General features: G+C 43.6%; 1 protein-coding gene across 3 annotated transcripts in view; it reads right to left on the reverse strand.

The window, feature by feature from the left end:
* Nucleotides 1–21,676, reverse strand: part of THSD1 (thrombospondin type 1 domain containing 1) — a 29,648-nt gene extending 7,972 nt beyond the window's left edge. Inside the window, exons 1-5 of one of the 3 annotated variants that reach the window (XM_033052320.2) lie at nt 21,587–21,676; nt 21,171–21,329; nt 15,351–15,489; nt 9,121–10,086; nt 1,069–1,227 (exon numbers count right to left, since the gene is read on the reverse strand). In XM_033052320.2, coding sequence (XP_032908211.1) covers nt 1,069–1,227; nt 9,121–10,086; nt 15,351–15,408 — 1,183 coding nt within the window. In that variant the 5' untranslated portion in view covers nt 15,409–15,489; nt 21,171–21,329; nt 21,587–21,676. Of the gene's footprint in view, nt 1–1,068; nt 1,228–9,120; nt 10,087–15,350; nt 15,490–21,170; nt 21,389–21,586 lie in introns of those variants that run through there. The other 2 variants (XM_033052321.2, XM_042779026.1) reach the window with 2 other exon arrangements.
* Nucleotides 21,677–22,340: the final 664 nt, after the last annotated feature.

The raw sequence follows: 22,340 nt of genomic DNA on the forward strand, positions 1-22,340 counted from the left end.
GTGGCATAAGTACTGCAGTGACCATGTACTAAAAAACTCGCCACATCCTCTAATCATCCGTTTTTTCGCTGCCTCCATTCCAGTTCTACACACTGCACTTTTGCAAGCAGAAACCAGTGCCTGCAAGCAGCCAAGGCAAGGAATAAGGCATTGGTCACTATGTAATAGCTTAAAATACCTGTTAAATTATAGTCTGAGATCCTAGGAGCCTGCACAGTTCCTGGGCATCTTTCCTTCCCCATCCCTGCCCCCTGTGGCACCTGTGGGACACAAAGGCACTGCAGCATGTAGCTTTTTGGTCTCTGTGGTCCCTTGGGATCAGCATGGAGTTTGCAAGAAGCAAAAGTTTTGCACATGCTAAGGACCAGCACCCTGCTAAAAGAGGGCACTTCGCACACCCCCTCAATGGTGGCTGTCAGCACCCACTTATGGTGCTGGCACAGCCTCATCCAGCCTCACTGGGAGCCATGTGGCTGTTGTAATCCACCTATCATTTTACAGAAGGCTCAAGTCTCTTGTATCTGCACCCACCAGCCACCAGTGGCCAGTTGTTACCAATAGGTAAGGGTTTACAAAGGTTCTATAATAGCCAGCCTGCCCTGTCACAGGCCAGCCGCAGTGGCAGGCTGGAGCAAGGGGAGATTTGGCACTGCCAGCTCAAAAAACTCACACCACAACAACAACCTCACACCACAGGTCCCAGATGGAACCAGCATCCTTTTTAAACTGACTTTAACTTTTTAATAGGTTTCCACTGGAATCTATTGCTTTTACTACTGAACATGTTCTGATAGTCCCAAGACCTCTCTCTCCACTCCCTGACCTTCCTGAGATTTTAAACTGCTTTTATTGCACCCACAGCATTCAAAAACATTATGCCTTGGAGTCCTATCTCCAGTGTCTCATAATCAAAGACGCAGAGGTTCCTGCCCTACTCCATCCACCACAGGACTGTGACAGCCCCCCAAATCAGTATGACTGATAGAGAGATGGGATGTTTCCATTTTACACTTTGCTTTTGCCAGGGCAGTCACACAGCCAGGGGAAGAGAACAGCAGAGCTACATACACACACACTCCTCCAGCGAGCACAGGGAAGTCTCCCTCGGCGATCCAGTGCAGCCTGATTTTGCCGGCAAGGAGCTGAGGCACTCGCGGAAGCGCTCCCGGATGCCGTCTCCACAGGTGACACTGCACGGGCTCCAGGGCTGCCACCGGCTCCACACTTCTACAAATACACAAGATCACAGCAATGAGGAATGTCTGCCTCCTTACCTTTAAAGACACAGCCATTTGTCTTATTTTTGATAAAAACAGCAATAAATAAGCAAACAATGCAAACAGCAAGACCGCAAAAGCAAGTGGCATCCAGGGATGAGCCAAAGCTTCCATTTGTTGTTTACCTTTTTTCACCCCAGTGTCAGCCTGCAACACAGTGGTCAGTCAACCGGCAGGCAGGTTCTGCCTGGAACAACAGCCAAAGGAAATGAATCCACAGATTTGTGAAGTGGACTGGTAATTTATATATTAATCCAATTCCTGCCTGACAAACAGTGCATTTACAGCAGGATAACTCGATTGACCAAAGTGCAGTTACTGCTGATTTATATGACTGTGACAGGATGATAAGCCTATAAGGCCTAATGAAATAGCAACACTGGTTTACTCTATTTTCTTCTCAGCACACAAGCATGTTATTGAATTCATTCATCTGACAACTTACAGGTCTCTATTGTTTTGTTGCTTATGATTAGGCAATTAACTCAGGATGAAATTTATTTAAGTGGAGGTAGACTTCGGTTCTAACACTATAATTTTTAAAAGTGTAATCAAATCTTTCTTTTTCTTAGACAACATCCTCATCCAGTGACCTCGACATTAGAGTTTTACAGCAGTGAGAACCCAGAGAGAGAAAGATGGGACCATTCCTGACCCTATCTGACTGCTGTGACACTGACGCAGGGCCACAACTTTAAATTCCAAACTAATGCATGAGTTCAGGTCCAATCTTAGAAAATAAATGCCCTGGGGATGCTCCTATAAGTCAGCTGACTTTGACAGAAAGAAGAACAACAGACTACTTAACTCCATTTCACTGCTCACAGAGAAAGTAGAAAAACAGCCAAATATTTTTAAAAATATGTTATTAATTAAATAATAAATTAGTATTATTAAACTTTGCTCTTTTAGATAATCTATGGTGTTGCTACTGTCAGCACCAGCCATGATTTTTAACTTTATTACTGCTACTAGCATGCCCCAAGCCCTTAACCAAATTATGTCAAAGCACTAGAGAGTGTTGCATGACTGAAAACAGCTTTATGATTTCATGTTTTATTGATTGCTGTATTGTTCCTAGTGTGTTATTATTTTTAAATGTCTCTAACAAGAATAAATACAGCTGTGTTTCAATAAACATGAAATTGTAACTGCTTTGGGCCTTGTCCCACACAGTTTTGTGAGCATGTCAGCATTAATGTGAGCAGCCTAAGAGGACCAGTGGGGCTGCCCTCCCAGTGCAGGTCCCCACCTGCACTGCAGGATGAGGCCTCACAGTTTGAGCTGACACTCATTCTGCCAGCCATATATGTGTGGGCACACACTCACACACATTTGTGTGCCTGCCTGCCCCAGGACATCTGCCTGGCCTAACACAGATGAGAGATGAGCATGGCAAGACACCCAGGTGCTGCTGCGGTTCTAAGCACACAAATCATCAAGTGACCACCCGGGCTGTCTGTCACTGACTGCACCACAATACTGCAACATCCAAGATGCCAGGCTGTATTTCACTTTGTGCTCTTCGTGCACCTCTCCACTTTCACCCCTCTGTCTCTGGAGCTGGTATTGAGCCCAAAGGCAGGCTGAGCCTTCAGACTCCTCCTTCAGTTTGCAGCCCTGTCAGCTCCCAGTGAAGTGCAAAATGGGGCAAGTGGATGGTGTCATGGGAAAAGAGAATCAGGGGATGCCAAAAAGCAGGTAACTGAGGAAGTTTGTTGGGATAAGGAGCTTCACAAAGACCATGGACAGCTTGCAAAACCACATCAGTTAGTGAGCAAAGCTATTACTGAGGGCAGGAAGAAAAAATATTCATAATCAATAGTCAGTCAAGGGCTCACTGATGCCTGCTCAAAAAGACTTAATGGCATCATAGTATCATATACATCATAGGATTTCACAACAGTTTTCTTCATATTAGGATCATGAAGGACTCCAGCAGCGTCCCTCACCACTAGCTGAAGGGCTAGTTGAAGGACCTACCTCCTTGTAGACCTAGAGACTCTTTGTGTGAGCAGCTTGGTGAGTTCCTGTCATAATTTCCAGTACATGAGCTAACTTGTTTCCCTCTCTCCACACTTCCTGCTCATTTAAACTTCTGTTAATTACAGTCAGATGCAGAGCCAGACTCAGGAAGGTTCTGGTTGCCTCCAGTGCTAATACTGGTGATAGCAGAAGGTGCTCAACAGTCTCCACATTGATGCCTGTGGGTTTCAACATACAAGAACATTTAGGACAAGTAATTTTCCAACACTGACGTCAAACCTAAGATGTGCCCATTGCTCCAGGATACTTTTCACTGACTTGGACTTTGGCTAAAGGTATAGAGTTCCTTAGTAAAAACACTTGGCATCCATAGCTTTGGGGCTAAGAAATGTGGCTCAAACAGCAGGAGACCAAGAAATGTTCCAGTTCCCATGAAAGATGGGAGATTTAAACTCCTGCATCTTGCTCTGCAATCTCCTGCAATTGCCAGAATGTAAAAGAAAATGAAGTATAGTTTATTCTCCCCCAAGGAAAGGAAATTATTAACCTCCATTTAAGACAAACAGATTGAAAGTGCCAGGGGAAAAACCAGAAGGTACGCACTACAAACTAGCTCTAATAAGTGTGAGGTTTCTTCACACACAATTGAGGAATCAATTATCAACGTGAAAACATCTAACTGATGAGTTATTTTGAAAGAGCTGACAGTTGGCAGATCTGCCAACATGAAAGATAAATGCAATTAACTGTGTTAGTTATTGCTTTGCATAAATTTCTCCCCTCAGATTTCCATGTTCACAAGATTTTGCGCACGCAGTGCTGTCCATCAGCACAGTCAGCAAGGGACACTCAGCATCATCGTTCCAGCCTGACACACATGACAGTCCTGAACACTTCAACCAGGCAGTGGTGTGGGACAAAATCACTGATTACTGACAGGTTCATGCAAATACCTGTGCTAGCCTAGAGGACTTCAGGATATTTTTGGAAGCGGAGATCAGCTTTTAGGTCCTGAGAATGTATTTACACACATTGTATTAGTGTTTAGACAAGATCTTGGAGAACAACCTCTCATCTTTCCAAGGACAAGGAAGCCTAGGTGCACTGAAATGAAATGGTGACATGTTTCAACAGGTGACTAATTTGGACAATGAAAGGACAAGGATTCCTTTAAAGAAAGAAATCCTAGACTCTGGGAAAATTGGAGTCTTTTCCCCACTAACAGGCATTGTTAAGAAATGGGGAGACACAGCCTAAAAATATTTTTTTTTCCAGAAGCTGATTCTGTAAGTGTGTTAAACCTGATTTATTCCTAATGTGTGGAGATGAAGCATTTACTGACACAGGAAAAGTGGATGGCGTGCAAACCAGCCCTGGCATATCCAGATCCCCTGCATATGCATATTTCTAAATAAACACCCAACCCAGGTACACATTCAGACAACAGAGCTAATTGGTTCCCAGACTTTCTTACCAACAAGCTGATCTGTTTCACGCAGTCTTATTCAAGAAGCAAAAAATTTGATAGAAATAGTACATCCCTTCCTGACCTCTAGATGCTCCATTTACTCCTCTCCTCCCTTACTGACCACTTTTCCCTCTAGAAGGTCATCCCACACCTTCCTCTTTCCCTTTTCAGGCAATGGATGCATTTCTTATGCCCTGCCAACATCCCGATATTTTTTTTTGACAGCTAGCAAAAGTCAGGTGAACAAAATTCATTTGTGCTGTAGGCAGCTGCAAGAGACTTCACTGTAAGTCTCACCGAAGTTGAAATTGGTCTCTGGAGTGTAACTAAGAACTGGAAAATAAAGTAAATTAACACCAGAAATATGGCAGGAAAGTGCCTTTTTTATGCTTTAGCATTACTGATTAATATTATCAGTCTTGTCCTGAATGTTTCAGGCAGGATACAGGCTACAACATGGGACAACCTTCTAAGGAGAGCAGAAGTCTTACTACTGGGGACACTTAAATCCCAGATGAGCAAAGCACAGGATTAAGCATGGAAAAGAAGGAGCCTGCAACGCATCTGCTGCTGTATAAGACGATCAAACAGTTTCCTACCTCAGACATGCCAATAATCCAGTCAAACACTGGAGAAAAAATGAGCTGTATATTCCTCTGTCAAACAGTAAAGAGTCCACGAAGATGAATGAAGTGACTCACATCTCACTATTAATTTTTTCACAGATTCTCCAGTTAGGGTCTACAGAAAACTGCACACATGCTGTCTCACAATTAACAGATGTATTCCTCACCTTTAATAGATATATTCAATCTTGGATACCATAAGTTTTTTGTGACACTTTCCGAAGCTGATGGCCTGGGCTCAAAGAGCAGCTGACCTGGCCCCTTCAGGGCCACTAGGAGCTTTCTCCTTCCTACTCCAAACACAAATCAGATTCCCGTTCCAAAAGGTTGTACTAAACTTGGCCTGAATGAGGAGTAAAGAGCAGGATTGCCAAAGCATCAGGAATATAACTCATGTCTGATTTATGGAAAATAGGTATGGCAAAATCATTTTTTATCTCATCATCTGTGGTTTGGATCAAGACCATTTTAATGATTTAGGAACTTTGATCTTTCACAAAACAGTATCTCTGCTTCATAACAATAGAGCATATGCTAAATGAAGTAAGAACTGGCTGAGTGACAGATTGGATATGCAACTGTCAACAGAAAACCATCACTGAGTGAGAATGCACTTGGAAAGATTCCAAAGGGATTAGTATAAGGCTCAGTGCTTCCCTAGTTGACATGAAAATAAATATAAACCATTACTGAGAAAATATGTCACTCCTGTAATGACATACGCAGATAGTGCAGTTGTATAGAGCAACACAAGGTACTTGCTAAGTTAGGATAATTAAAGGAAAATAGATCCTAAATCAGCAAAGTGAAAAATGTAGGAAGAAGGAATGAAAATTGCACCTGCAGGATGGCAAACGCCATACTGAAACAGCTCAAGAGGAGTTTACAGGGCAAAAGCTATGGAAAATTGCATAATGCAATCAGTGGAATGAAAGCAGAGGTAGGGATTGGGTTGGGGTAGGGAGAGTGCTACTGACCCAGTAGCATCAGTGAGAAGGATGTCTGAAGGCAGCACACAAAGCTGGTACCCTGGCCATCAAATAAATATGAGTGTTTAAAATAACAGAAAGGGAGCCAAACAGAATCAGTAAATTAATCAAATCCTGAAGAAAATGCCTTCCAATCAAAGACTCAATCTTTTCAGTTTGTTAAAAAGAACACTGAGAAAATCTGATAGAAATGAGATGACCTGGATGTGCAAATGTCTTTATAAGGCAAAGACAGTACATAGGAGACAGCTATCAGAAAGCAGCAGAGTAAAATTCAGTCACCAGAGGGTGAAGCTAAATTAGCTTTAGTTATGAAACACACAAAGTTTCCCTTTTCAAAAGAATAAATAAAACAGAGCATAGTAATGAGAGAAATTACCAGAAAAGTCTGTTGTTGTTTTGTTGTGTCTTCAGCAGAAGACTGGATTACTCTTTGGTGGGTAAGTCGCAGTCAGATGCAAAGATTAGCTATGGGGCTCCACACCAGGGTAACTGAATGAAAAATGATGGCTCACATGCACAGGAGCCTAGACTAGAGGTTTACCAGCTCTCCATGCCTTAAACTTCAGGAAGTCCAAAGCAGAAATTAGGAGACTTGAGGAGAGGCACCTGTTCTGCAGCAGTCACAAGCAGTTTTACACAAGCAGATATTGGGGTCTGCCATAAGCAGGGCACCTCACAGTACCCTGCAGCAAGATGAAGGGCTCAGAGGAGCCCCTTCTGAAGGAGCCAGGAGGCTGATGGCCATCACAAGCAGCGCAGGTTCACTCTGTCTGTTGTGGCTTCAAGGCTGATGTGCCCCTCCCAGAACACCCTGCTCCTTTCAAACGCTGCCTGCAGGCTTTGAAGTCTCACAGATACAGGCACAAAGTCAGATGTGCTGCAGTCTAATTAATTTCAGGTTGACATTTTATTTACGACTTCACGGTGTGGCTTCGCTTTCATCGCTTTGTAGATGCGACACTCTTAACTTGGCAGCTATTGACCTAACTCTGCTCTTCAAGAGGCATAGCCTGATTCTTTTGAATGTGGTTGTAAGGATGGGGCTACTGAGGAACCCAGGAAAACAGAGAAGACCGCAGGGAACCATTGCTTAATGCCGATCTCATCAATTAAAACAGTTAAATATTGGGCACAGAGTCATATCTATATCATATGCTATGATTTATCTGTCAAGGTAATTACCTAGATCTTATCAGTGTAACATACCACCCAGGTACAGATGAAAAACTAGAATTCTCTCTTCCTTTTTCCTTGAGAATTACCTCCATTCTTTTTTAGATAGACTTTCTTATGCCAAAGGAAGAGAGGGAGTGCCAACAGAGAATGCAGATGGGAAGTTAAGATGAAGAGACCTACGCACTGGATTTGGCATGTGTTGAAAATAGAGGGCTTTTTTACTACAGAGAGTTAATTAAATAGCTAACAGTTTTAGAATTTCTGAAATAGCACAAAGTAAGACCACATGATGCTAGGAACCTCATTAAGGTAGGCTGTGTCTCCAGGCTGTGTGCTCTGGAGCATGTCCTACACTCCTGGTTTCGTCATGATCCCTCTCAGATATCTGTCCATGAAGCACAACGGCTGTTTTTTGGCTAGAGTTCCTGCACTTTGTTTTCGGGGGAACCAAAGTGGGAAGATGAGGAAAATGATGCACATCTTAAACCATTCAATCCGAACTCTTTGAAGTGTGCAGTTGGAAAAGACAAATTCATTACCTACAGACACAAGTCTGCTTCAAATGAGAACATTGACCTTGCAGGGTGTAGGCAGCGCAACCTAACCCTGTCCCAATTCCCTTGTGCACATAGGGCCCATCCCTCTCTGTGGCTGCCTTCCACAAATGAGCAATGAGAAGGGTATTTGGTTCATCTGCTTCCTCTGCCATGCAACTGTTTGTAGACTGTCAAACTATGGACTGCCACTTCTAAAGCTATAGCTGCATAACACATACATGGTTTTGGCTTCTGCCAACCAGCACTCTCTCAGACCATGATTGATCATGGTCCAAAGTTGCCAGTTGGCAGATTGTACTATTCTAATATTTCCTATAAGGAGAGGTTTGGCTATATGAATATGACCCGTGATCTGCCAGAAAGCTTCATGGGTCAGAAAACGCACCCTGATCTGTTTTAAGCAGCAGACACATCTCTCAAAACACTACTTAGAAAACCTGCCAGATGTTCAAGTGGCACAGCTTTGCCTTTCACTGTAGCAAATCCTGACTTATCTCCCCAGAGTTTGTGCATCTAACAGGTAGAGCTCTAAACGTCTACACCAAATGGGTAGAGAAAAAAACACCTATGTGAGGTTTCAGCCCCTGTATGTTCAACACCCATGAATCACCCTGGTAAGATGCCTCTCAAAGAGCTACACAACTACTTAATGTTGGGCCCCTGGCTTTTAGACACTTAAATGCAAGTAAGACTAATCCTACCTTTAGAGTCTCTAGTGGGCCAGACCTACTGCAGTAGCTTCTTACCTCACTGAGAGGGACACTTTTCATTTTCAGCCTAACTAGATAGGTACATCATTGAGAATGCCCTAAGTGGTTTTAGTTGGTACCTACAGTTAACACAGTGCAGCCCTAAGCTACCACAGTAGCACTTCTTACCAAATGTCATTGCATATTCCTGCACATAACAGTCTCTCTTGTTCCCACCTCCATATGATATTATAACTATTTTGTCTGGTGCAGGAGACCCAAAATCATTACCCATGCTGGCTGGGAACAGTGCTGATTTAGACTAAAAAGGAAAAACATCAGTACAAACCCATATTCCTTTGGATCAGCATACACTCCTTAACTCTTGCTGGAAAATAGCTTCGGTTTGAGAAATTGAGGAGGTCAAAGCAGTATTTGTTCTTCCCCACATCAAACAAAGTGCAGTTAAATTCTGTCCTGTTGTCTCCTGGGTGAAGGATGTTTTCATACAGCCAAGTTGTTCTTTGACTTGAATGCTTGAGAGCCTCTTTATAAACAACGATTTTCCCACTGACAGAAGTGCATGGTGGAGAGATTACGAAGACCTGAACCAAAGTTTTGCATGTAGGTTCTGCTGCCACAACAAGTCTGTATCCAAATTTGTGGAGGAGATCTACAGGTCCTATGGAGGCAATGATGGAATGTGTTTCTAATGATTTCAGTAACACAGTGATGTATATTTCTTGACTAACGGGTGGGCAATCAAACTCTACCCACTGGGACCTAGACAGGGGGATTCCTTTGCTAGTTCTAACACCTAGAGTCTCATCAGAGCTTACTCTTCTGAATTCATAAAGGGTGCTCGTGAATATCACATCCAGTGAAATCACAGTCTTGTTCATGGCACATAATTGCTCATTTGTAAAAAGTCCAACCTGAAGAGAGCTCCCAAGCACCTCTGAACTCCTGTTCAAATCAATGTGAAATACAGGCCATTCCACATGGAGGGTGGACACACTGCTTCTGCTCCACTGGGCAGCACTGCTATTGTCACTGGGAGAGACCATTCTGAACAAGTAATCACCAGCACTCTTGAAATGGAAACACTCAAACACCACCATCCCCTGGGACTGATTTCCTGGAAGCATTTTCCTTGCAATGATCTCACTGGTGCTGGCATCCAGTAAAAGGATGGACACAGGCTCTGCTGTCACATTACCACCACTGTAGTACTGATATTCCACAGACACTGTGTCATTGCTGAAGGCTACATGATCTGGGTGCTCCAACAGGAGATACTCCACTTCACCGAGAACTGAAAGGAAAAGTTCCACAACAGTATTAAGAAACAGATAAGTGATCACTCCTATGGAAGAAAAAAAAATATTTTAAAAATTGATATTAAAAGTGGTTCTCAATCTTTTTCAAGTGAACCAGGTCACAAAAAAGTAAAGGTCCTAGCTATAGCAGCTAGAGCTCAACAGCTCTGTTCTGTGGAGGGATGGGATTTAGAGCAGCTCAAAGTCCACTGCAGTAACATGTTCAGAAAGATAAAAACCAGTATTTTAAAGTGAACCACAAACCACCCGAAAGATTAACAGAAAATTTATCAGAATAGATTCTCAAATTTTCCAACTTCTTTCACTTACAGGTTCTTAAACTCCACTTCAGAGGACAGCTGTTTTTCAGCTTCAGCTGTAATTTAGCAAAAAAAGGACAGTGGTTTCTTATACAGACAGATGAAAAATATCCCCCAAGTTAGACAGAATAGGAAGTCTGTATGATGCTTTTTGAAGCCTTTTCTCTTGCTCTGTCTTATGAATCTTTCATTTTGCTCATTTGCATCGCAGACATTTGAGTGAAAGAGCTGAAAATAACAGTGATGGTGACTGCAGCACTTTTCTTGTCTCAGATGTGGTGCAACATGTCTAAATGACATCATTTCATTATAAATGGCGCAGTCTTTTCAAATTCACTTCTTGCATGACCATGTTTGTGCAAGTTGCCAAATTATCCTGAGACATGCTGTAACTAGTGATGATATCTAAAGCAATAAATTGGGAAGATCACATTTCCGTTCTTAGCTCAGCTACTTTCTCTGTGTTATTTGAACCTTAAGGATTTCAGACACAGAAAGGTTATCTAAAAAATGGGAACTGCATACATCTATTCTAGATACAGAATGTGCTGTAAGACATCTTTATTTAATTAATTATCTGGAGAAAGGCTTCTGAGTCTTGGATGGAAGGTGCCACAGAAGTGTAAAACTTCAGTTAAAGCAATCCTTTCATAAGTAGTATCAACTAACAATACTTTGACTTGTTAAATCTGTTACACATGTCTTAAGATTACCTCAAAGAAAGCATTGCTAGAAAAACACTGCAACTGCCAAGGCAAGCACTCAGCAGTCAGGAGTAGCAGGACTCATCTCATATAATATTAGACTCCTACTACTCTAAGCTTCAATTTGAGTTAGTCACCTTGGATTCACTTTCTTCTCAGCAGGAAAAATTTTCAGGAAGAAATTCATCTGACTGGGTATAGACATTTACATCTGGGCGGGGTGCAGTATGCAGTAGAAAAAAAAGAGTCTATTACTTGCCACCAGCTATAACATGTCCTTAAAATAACCAGCTCCAACCACATACATAAAGTCCAAGTAAAGGTGGCATGCACAGCCTTACACATATAAATCATACATATACCCTCCTTACACGTATATACTATAACTTGAGTCTTTCATTTGCATTTCCACGAGACACGGCTTCATTTGCCAGATGGACAGTGCTCATTACCAGAGGGTTCTTTTGTTCTCATTCTTCTGTTGGTGGTCCTATGTATTATTGACTGCACACCATCCAAAATCCATCCTGATAACATAGAATTATTCATTTCCCCTATGGACTCTTCTATTATGCTCTTAATGTAGTGTTTTGGTGCATTAGAAATATTAAGGACTTTATCCTTCTAATATCCCTCAAATATGAGAGGAGGTCACTATTCTTATTTAGTATGTTAGAAACCAAGGCACAGGCACGAAGGTAAAAACTGTCAAGTATCAACTAATTGTGGTGCCCTGTGAAAGCCAGGATCTGATTTTAAGTACAATGGTCCTTCAGACATTCAAAGCAGGATCCCGTTCATCGCAGTTGTGGTGAGCACATAGCACTGCAGCAAACCTCATCTCAAACCCAGAGAGTAAGAGACACACCCTAAACACCTGTGAAAAATATTTCCCTGAACTCCCCAACAACACATTGTCTTTGCTCTTCATGTTTTGGCTCTGTCTCATGTGCCTGCCCATATTTTACAGTCCTGTTTCTATCACCATCTACTTTCAGTATTTCTTGGGTACTAGCCTTACTCCATTACTGTTACCACACTTCTTCAAACTCCTCCCCTCATCTCTTTACCTTATAGCTCTTCCATCTTCTGCTGTTCCTCGGGCCTGCAATTAACTCCGGCACATTCCCACCTTCCTTGCTCAGTACTAGAATTCCATCAGAGAGCACAGGACAATCAACTCTTACGTCCAATAGTATTGGGGAGTTCTTGCCCTGGGCTGGAGCACACACTGTTGTGTAGGGCTGGCAAGAAGAGCCAGCGTGGGGAGTTGGGGCACACCTAACCCCTCAGAGAATCTCATCACTAAGTCATCTGCAAGGATTTAGATCTGCACCAGGTCTAGGCAATGCTTTAAAAGGACAGCAGAAAGCATGTTCCAGGCCACTGTGAGCACTCTAACAAAGGTAAAGTTCCCACAGCTGTGTCAGAGTTTCCCAGTGAAATGGCTGTGAGTTGCTGGGGCTTTGTTTCTTTGATAGTGGGCAAAACCATGCATTTCTCTACATGGGAATCAGCTAGATTCAATGTAGCTGAAACATTAAAGGAAAAGGAGATCCGACCATGGCAAAAATCCAGTACAAAAAATTTCAATTTTAAGCTTTAAACATAAAACATTCAAGTGATAGCAACGAAAAGCACTGATGTTTGTACCTACTGCTTTATTGTCCTTACCCTCTTTTACAACTATCTCGACCTTCTTGCAGAGTTTTTTATTTGGAATGGCAGAGACAAAGAGTAACACCACTCTGTGTGTTGGGAGGAAGGACAGGAGGGAGGGCAGGGGACTGCTGTGGAGCAGTCCATCAACCCTAAGTGCAGATCACTCAGGAAGTGAGGGAAGTGAGCTCTTACAGCACTGCAGAGCTCTGACTGGTACACGCCAGTTCACAGCATCCTTTCCCTCAGTTTGGTAAACAAGAACTTTGCACTTTTGGATAGCCCACATAGCAGTTTTTCATAATGCTCCAAAAAACACCTGTCAGAAGGAGCCAGCTTCCACTGCAAGCTCCTTTAGCTGCCCTCCAGCCTACTATGTGCCCATGACTCTGCCAGGTGCCAAAGTTTGGTCCCAATCATTTGGACAGCCAATCAGGGGCATCTTTCAAGGCGTTTGTGTCATTTTCGTTGTCTCCCACTAAAAGAAGTCTGGCTGCGGTACCAATGACCTGCCAGAGGAGTCTTTGTAAGAATTCACACTTTAAAAGACTAAAAGAAAATCCTTGTTTTCACTGAAGAGCAAGAATTACTTGAGGGTGCTATTCAGATATTTATTTTTAAGTTGGGTTGTGTTGTTGTCTTGTCAGCCATCAGTAATACAGAACTAAGTAGAACAAAAACATCAGTAAAACTGGTAAGAAATGAGAATACAGTTTAGTTGGATGCTAGGGCTTTTTATAGCACTTCAGTAATTTTCCAGAGCATACTGGATCACTTAAAAATAGTGAGAGAACTGTATAAGTGAAATAGCCATCTAAAATCAATGTACATAGTAATATTCAAAGATACATATATGCACAACTGTTTGGAAGCAATTTTCTGAATTATGGGCTGCCCTTTAACTTGAAATAAGGTGAAAGCTGATGCACTTGAAGTTTGCTCATTAACTGCACCTCATAATTACTTGCTGTGCCATATTCTATAAAGTTCATGAATAATAGCTTTTACCTCTGAGTCAACCTGTTGTGAATGGCTACGGGACTGGCTCACCAAGAACCAGTGGATATTGTAATCATCGCACGTCTTGGCTCCAGTGAATTCAATATTTACCTTCACTGTGTTACCCACTCAGTGCAGTGCTTCTACGTGGACTGCTCAGCTGTCTTATTAAAATAAGAAATGGTACTAAAAGCCATAGACAAGAGTCTTTACTTCCACTAGAACCAAATTCATCTAAAAGATGGCAATTCTAGATTCTCTACATCTTTTAGGGATCCCTTGTTCTGCAGCAGAGATGGAGGACGCACGGAGGAATGAGTAGCGTATTTACTATTCAGTCATTACTATAATCAGATTTTTCTCACTTATCCCAGGACAGCAAACTGCATAGGTTTTTGTCCATTTTTCTCTTTTGTAAGACATCTTCAACTGTTTGATGCAAGAACTATCTGCTACAGCTCATTCCATAAGTGGGGATTAACCACTTCTTTTTCCATGTTTTCCACATTGTACTTATTTCTGCAGTGCACAGCTTAATCCTTCAGCATGGTTTTACAATGTACTGCAGCTGTCAGAACAACGCTGACTTTTAAAGTAGAAATGAAATTTTCTGAAACATATTAATAGCTTAGGAATTAGAAGTCCCATTTTCAGAATTTCTAATTCACTCAGCATTAAGAAAGTAATTTGCAGACCTACTTCCTACTTAGTACATTTTTGGAAAGGATAAGACACCATATATATGATGCTCCCCAGCTTGTAGACATCTTGCAGGTTTCTGACTTGAACTCAGGATGTCTAACTTCCCTCTTTGACAGCTGATGGTGAGAAGGAGGTGCACTTTTTCATTCTACACATCTCAGTTGCAGATGGTTAAGAGCTGCTTTCAGTATGGATTTGTGCAAGGACTACTCAAACAAGACTGATTGTCTCTGACTACATGACTAATTTTATGTGACTAAGATTGAATGAGTATGAACATCATCCTCATCCTGTGGCTTCCTATAAAATCAGAGGAAAGAACATTTCTGTTGTACTCAAAAGTTCTCTGGGTGGCAGCTTAGATCCTTCAGATGGGGCCTCACTCAGCCATAAGAGGTTGGTTGTACTGTAGATGCTTACATATGAGCCAACCACCCAGGTTCCTTTCCTAGCAATGGAGAAAAACAGTAGTTCTGTGCACATTTCCACCTATCCTACTAGGGATACCTAAACCAGGCCTATCATCCATGATGTTCATTAAATATCATGAAATGTAAGTCTTACAAGAGAGCAGAGTTCCAGTTACTGCTTCTAGCGCAGCCAGTTCCTTGATGCTCATGGAAATTTGTTCATTTATCTCATTTATTTCTCTGAGCAAATTTGTATCAGGAAAAGGTCCTGACACTGATCTAAAGGAGCAGTTCATGCAAGTTGTATTTTGCACTCAACTATTGCATAAGATCTAGACTAAATTCTGTGCCTATCAGTGGTGGCTTCTGTAGCATTTCATCTCCACAGACCACCATGAAACATCACCATTCAAAACCACCTTGTGAATGCACATCACAGTTTTTCCTTGACAGCTCTAATACTCACCATAGTCACAGAGCACTACTAACAATAGATTTGAAAAATCTTTCAACATCTGTTTCATTCTGACCAGTGAGATCCTGGGTCCTTTTACTCCTCATGTCCTTTTTCAGCTCCAAAGTGCCAGCACCTTTTCCAAGAACACCTAAAAGTTAAAAAAATTACAGCTGTGTCAGCTTCGCTTCATAAAATACAAGAAGACATACCATTAATAAGTTAAAAAAATAATAAACTATTAATTAACATTTCTCTCATTTACCTAACATTGTATCAATGCATCTGAATAAGTACAGCTACAACTCACTGTACAATAATTTTCCATCCTGAAATGCAACTCCTGAGCCAGAACAACAAAGGCAGATAGCAACAATTTTATCTTTGCACTGCAGGAAGTGCTGCTGCGGATATATTACGACTAAGGTTCACAATAACAAAATAAAGAATATTTTATACAAAATATATCTCTGAGCTCAGCACATACTGATATTAGAGATTTATTGCTGGTACACAATTCATATCATTTATCAGCTGCTTTCAAGTAGGAAAGCAGCTCAACAACAAACTACATTTGTGGTCACTGAACTCCTCTGTTATTCAGGTCTAGTAATACACTTAGCTCTCTTACCAGATTTATAAAAGATCTATAACTGCTTTTTATGTCATTCTGACTGATCAGATGGAGAAGGTGCTAACTTCCACTTTTTCCTTCATAGTTTTTTTAAGTTTGCACTCACTACAGCCTTTGCTAAGCCAATAGAAATATACTTCTTTTTGGCAAGTTCCCCAGTTTTATGTCCACGTGGTTTAAACTAGCCTTTATGAGTCTCGTAACAATTAGATAAAACAGGTTGGAAGCACAATGATAGCAGCAAAACAAAACGGTTTCCCTCAGAAAGTAAGAAGAAGGGAATCTAAAAAAAAATTCTACTTAGAGGCCATTTCAAAATAGAAGAATTGCTCTCCTGTGTTTCACAGGAGCACCTGTAGGTCCGTGTCGCTGTGCTTACTGTCACACAAATATGGTAGAAAGGTCTCGATCCATTAAGTTTACAACCTAATTTTATGAGAGAAATCTGGCACTGGAGCAGGCAGAAGTTAGGAATGAGCAAAACTGTGGAGGACAATGGTAAAACATGGGAACCAAGTACGGCAAAGATCATGTATCTCTTTAGGAATCACAAATAAGATATTTCAACAATTACACTGCCTGACTTGTTGAACTAAGAGGCAGCAGATGTGTTACTTGAAAGCTTTTTGAACGGCTCTCTGTGCCAAGTGGCTGGAGAGAATAATTTCTAAGAAGAGACTAGGAGCACAGCCTTGCTCAGTAAAAGCCCATTACAATAATAGCTGCACATATCTGAAAGGAATAATCATCATCTGGCCCAGGAACTTGACAGGGTTCCAGAAAGCACTAGATAGGGACAAGTGATACCGCCACCACCCTCAATTTCACTTGATACGCTGTAAATTACAGGAAGACAAACCTTGTGCCTCAGGAGAGGGGCGGCTGCTGACGGAGGGCGGCAGGGAGCCAGCCTGCCTCCAGGGACAGCCGCTCCCGAACTCCCCCGGCTGCCGGCAGCAGGCGCAGCATCATAGCAGGAACATCGTTCCTTGCCTGTGTCGTTATTGATCACTAACCACTTAATTGAAACAAGGAATCAAAGTAGTCCGGAGAAGAAAAAGCAGGTTTTGTTTAAATAAAAATAATTGTGATAGATGTCTTGGCCTCTCTCGTTAACTGCTCAAAGAAAATAGAAGATACGTGGCATTGCTGTAAACTGCCCTGGAATAAAGTGGGGGAAAATTGATTAGTGTGCCACTACTGTGATTGTGCTGGATGACTTTAATGGGTCCTTTCTATTCCTAGCTTTCCTAGCTGCAGATTTTTCAAATGGCTTATATAAATACTTCTTTCAGAAAGTCACACACTGATGGATGATATTCAAATAATCCTAATCTCAGTCTAATGAGCGACACACTGCACAGAGGAAATGAAGCTATGGAAGGGAGAATAAATTCTCAGGAAAAAAGAAAAAAGCCTGTGTAGGAGAGCACTCTTGAGGTAGTTGCCTTGTATCTTAATTTGCACCTCAGCCCAACCGAGGAAAAAGCAGCGTGGTTCATGAGACAGCGCACCAGCGGGAGGCACAGGGACCAGACCTGACTTCTGTTCCTATTCCTGCCACTGCCAGACATAATGTCAGCAAACTGCAGCATTAATCTGTTCTCCTCCTTTCCACCCCATCTTTCACACTCTGTATTTATAGCAAAGACTTTTCAGGACAGAGACTCTTTCTAACCAAGCCTGTGGATGGAGCCCAGCGCCAGAGAGCCCTTGGGTGTTTCGGTAACACCAATCATTCGTCACACCAAAATCTCCTTCCCTCTCACCCTTCCTTCTGCATTATCTTGGCTCACTTGGGAAAAGATTCCGGCATGCAGTGCGGGTAACACCCAGGCTAGAACTGGAGTATTTGAAACTGTACCAAAACTAACTTCCAATTAGTGAGACCAGGTACCTCTGGAAGCCTAGCCCGGGGCTACTTCACCCTCTACACGCCTCTGCAGCAACTGGATTGCAGCAGGAGCCCTCCCACCTCACACACATACAGCTACTTCAGGCTGCCGGCTGCAGTACAGCCCTACCTTTGAACAAAGCTCCAATTAAAGTGCTCCATGAAGCCTCCCTGAGCTTTTGCACCTTTGCTAGCTGAATTCCAACAACACCTCTAAATGCAAGGATTGCCAGCCCATTTCTGGTGTAGCAGTGCCCCCGTAATCATCTCTTTCTGCACAGATTTGTTCCTTTCCCATCCACTTTTCCTTCCTTTTGCCTCATCTCAGTTTTTGGACAGGCCTTACACTGACCTCTAGGTTCAGTTCAGAATTTTCCTCTCTGTCTTCTCTAAGCCAATTTCCTTCTAGATTTCTTCTCATTTTTAGGTCTTCTTCCTAATTCTCTGTATATTTGACCCCGCTCAAATATTTTTCCTCTTTTTGCACTCACATAAAATTTTGCTTTTTGAAGCAGACAGTACATTTAAATGGTTTCTACTCTATTCAGATCTTCTACCTCAAGTTCATTAACTTAATGAGATGAAAAATGATGGAACGGAGAAAGCTATCAGACTTCAAATAATTGGCTTTTTTAATTTATTGCTTTCGTGGACAAGCATGAACTGAGGCTCTATTGTGCAAAATGCAGCAGAAGCACAGCAACATAAAAAGATGCTTTCTTCTTCCAAGAGACAGTGTAATGGGCTGATTGGAAGTAGAAGACTTCCTCTCCAAAGGGAATTTAAAAATGACAGATGAGGAGGGCATAAGCCATAAAGCGCTTTGGAAGCAAAGACCAAGAGGCTTGTGTGAAACGCAAATGACACAGGAAAACTTTGAGTCCCTGCTCTGCAGCAGATTTCCTGTGCTATCTTGGTCACATCTCTTAGTTTTCCTGTGGCATAGCTCTCCATTGGAGACTGTATCTCCCTATCTGCTGTGGGTCTACAAGAATAAATCCTCATCAGCTGTGAGATTTGCAGGCACCACAGTGTCATGAACCATGTAAGAGCTGGTCGTGAAATCTGAAGTTGTACTTAGAATATTTTTGCAAATAAGTTACAGAATAGGCTATAATACTGCCTATTAGAATCACATATATTAATCTATTTAAAAAGTCCCTATTTCCCTGCATCATTAATACCATAAAGTATATTTGGATCATTTTGGTTTTACAAAAAAACCCTAAAATAAACCAAACCAACAAAAAACTACAAGCCAACTGGATTCATGACTCCTAGTATTTTTGCAGCAGTATCCAAGGCTGCAGCGCAGACACGACATTTCAGACAACAGCCACCTCTTCTGAGAGCTGTCACCTGCTGATTTAGCAGTTACCACCTTCACCAACTGCAACAGCACAGCATTCAGTGCCTACTCCCCTTCATTAGGGAGATGAGAGACAAATAACCCTAGCAGTTAAGAAAGGGCCATCAGGAATTAATCAGACACTCCTTGGCCAAGCATGGAATTTAATGAGAACACAAATCCATGGCACTCCAAATCTCTGTCCTCTGGAGCCTCAATCATGCAAAGGAAGTGCCACTGATGGATCCCATATTTCACCTACCCACAAGTACCCTCAGTCCTCTTCCTCTCTGCAAATCCCCACCAAGAGCTGAGCCCTCCCCTGCCCTACCTGCCACCCTCCTTCAGTAACACACCTGTTCTTGCTCATCTCTCCTCTGAGCACAGCCCTGCTCTCTCCTTGTCCCACCAACCCCACAGCTGCAGGTGAAGACCCAGCCATGGCACAGAACCGCCCTGACTTAGGGCACGTGTGAGAGCAGGGTGGGAGAAGGGCTTGGGGGAAGGAGTGAGTATGTGAGGGGGCAGTATGGTGTGAGGCTGAGGAGCGATCCTCTTGGAACCAGCAGCACCTACCCCAGGCACTCTGATGGACCAGACAGGGTCTGGATACTTATTGGAATTAGGGAGAAAAAAAAATCCTTTACAACTGTTCACTAGTAAACATTTTTCAATTGTATTTACAACCCAAAATCTGCACAGTTCTGGCTCTGTATGAGAGGCTGACAGCAAAAGAGGCTACAGACAGAAAAAGCCTGAAAGTCCCTAAATCCTCCCTACATTTCACAAGCAGCACTAACAGCAAAAAGAAATGTGTATCTGCAACATTTCCTCAGATTTAAGGATTTCTTCATATTTTATCTGTATGTTGGAAAAGAGATTAATTATTTTCAACCATCATATGCTTATTGCAGTGGGATTAGGCAGCTATTGAAGCATTACCACCTGCTGGGAATTTCAAAACCTCCCATATAATCTCTCCACTGTGACAGTAAAGAGAGAACACCCCAACTATGCATCACATTTTATCAAAATCTAATCACTGTTGGCCAGCCAGAGTGGTCAGGGCCAAAAATATGCCACTTCTCAGAAGATATTTAGTTTAGCCAGGAAAGTGTCTATGTGATGTATGCCACAGCAGGGGGCTGGAGCTGACATCCTCAAAGGCATCTTTCATTCTTATTTACACATCCGACAATTTTACATTGCTATCAGATAATGACTTTATTAAAATTATGCATCTAAATTCACTAGGCTAAAGCTGACAGCACCAGATTCTCTGCGTGCAAGAAAAAACAATTAGCTGGTAAAGCCTATTTTCACTGCTATTTAGTGTCAGATCTCACAAAATCCTGGGATTTCTCAGCTCCTTTTGATATTAACAGCAATTCAAGAGCAGGCTGGCCAGCAACATCTGTCCTTTGAAACCGAAGGGCTTACAATAGACAGAGTATAGGGATGATATTTACTTTGGAAAATGTACAGAGAAAATAACTTTATTAAGCATAAGGAGATTTGGGAAGGTGTTCGAGCAATAATAAATAAAGAATGCAAAGAATTAAATACATTACATGAGAGCTTATGGCATAAGGGAAAGAATGCAGTCATCCATTCTTTCCTTCCCCCTTCAGAGTTACTTAAAAAAAAAAAGAGAATATATATATATATATATATATATATATACTGTCCACTGTTCCTGGAATTCCCCTTTTGATGGAGTTTATAACGAAGATCATCGAATGGAGAACATATATGGCACAGCTGATAAAATCAGAAGTTTTTTAGAGAAGCAGGTCTGAAATACCACGAAGCATCAGTATTAAAAAGAGAATTAGGAAGCTTTCTCCTACGCTTTACCCTGGGTTTGCCGTGTACTCACACTGCTTCGACCGGTCTAGCGACTGACATAAAGAAGGAATCACCAAACATAGTAAAAAAAACTAAAATTATTCCTACCTATTGCGCACTCGGGTGAGGAACCCGAGCAGTCGCTCCCCGTGCCAATGTTCCAACAGCTTCGAGAGCGCTGGAGCACCGGGGCTCCGGGCGGGACGGCCGCTGCCTCCGGGGCGGAGGCGACCACAGGGAATGCCTGGGCAGGGGCAAACCCGGGACCTGCCGGCACACGGGTGCTTTAAAACACCTCCAGGACCGCGCGTCACGGCGACCGCGGTGCGATCCCGCGGCACCGCTCGCTCCGACCGACGGCTCTCCCCGCCCGTGCCGCCGGCTCCGCGCCGACAGCCGCCCTCCGGCCGGCTCCGAGCCCAGGGCAGCTCAGGGTCCTCACCGCCCCATCCCTCGGCACCCAGCGACCGCCCGCACCCCGGCACCCCCGGGCTCAGCTCCCCCTCCGCCCGCCCCGCGCTCACCTCCACGCCGCGGGCGGAGCGGCCGGCGGGTCGGGGATAGAGCGCGGTCCTTCCCGTGGAGGAGACGGCGCCGGCGCTGCCCGGGGCTGCGGGCGGGCGCTCACTGCCCGGGGCGGCGGCGGCAGCAGGGTTAAATGGCGGCTGCGGGCGGCTGTCAGCGGGCGCGGGGCGGCGGCGGGCGCCGAGCGAGGGCAGCCCGCGCCCCTGGCGGTGAGGCGCTCCCGGCCCGGCCCAGCCCGGCCCAGCCCTGCCCCGCCGCGGCCGCGCCGCCCTCACACGCCCGCCCGCCGGGCTGCGGCCGCCCCGCGGGAGGGGAGACCCGTGAGGGGCGCGCCCGACCCGTGTGCGCCCCCGGGCCTGGCCCGCGGCCCGGTGAGGGCCCTGGGGCAGCTCCGCAGCTCCCCTCACCGGGCGTGCGGCTTGTGTGGCAGCCGTGCGAGGAGTGACTGAGGGCTGCTGGTCTGTTCAGCCTGGAGGAGACTGAGACACCTCATCGCAGTCTACAGCTTACTCACGATGGGATGCAGAGGCGGGCAGTGATATCTGCTGTGTGATGTCCAGTGATAGGACCCGTGGGAATGGCCTGAGGTTGTGTCAGGGGAGGTTTAGGTAGGATGTCAGGATTAGGCTTGTCACCCAGAACGTGGCTGGGCACTGGAACAGCTCCCCAGGGCAGTGGTCACAGCACCAGCCTGACAGAGTTCAGGAAGCATTTGGACAATGCTCTCAGACATGTGGCGTGACTCTCGGGGTG

This window comes from Catharus ustulatus, chromosome 2, assembly GCF_009819885.2.
Source record: "Catharus ustulatus isolate bCatUst1 chromosome 2, bCatUst1.pri.v2, whole genome shotgun sequence".
Taxonomy (NCBI): domain Eukaryota; kingdom Metazoa; phylum Chordata; class Aves; order Passeriformes; family Turdidae; genus Catharus; species Catharus ustulatus.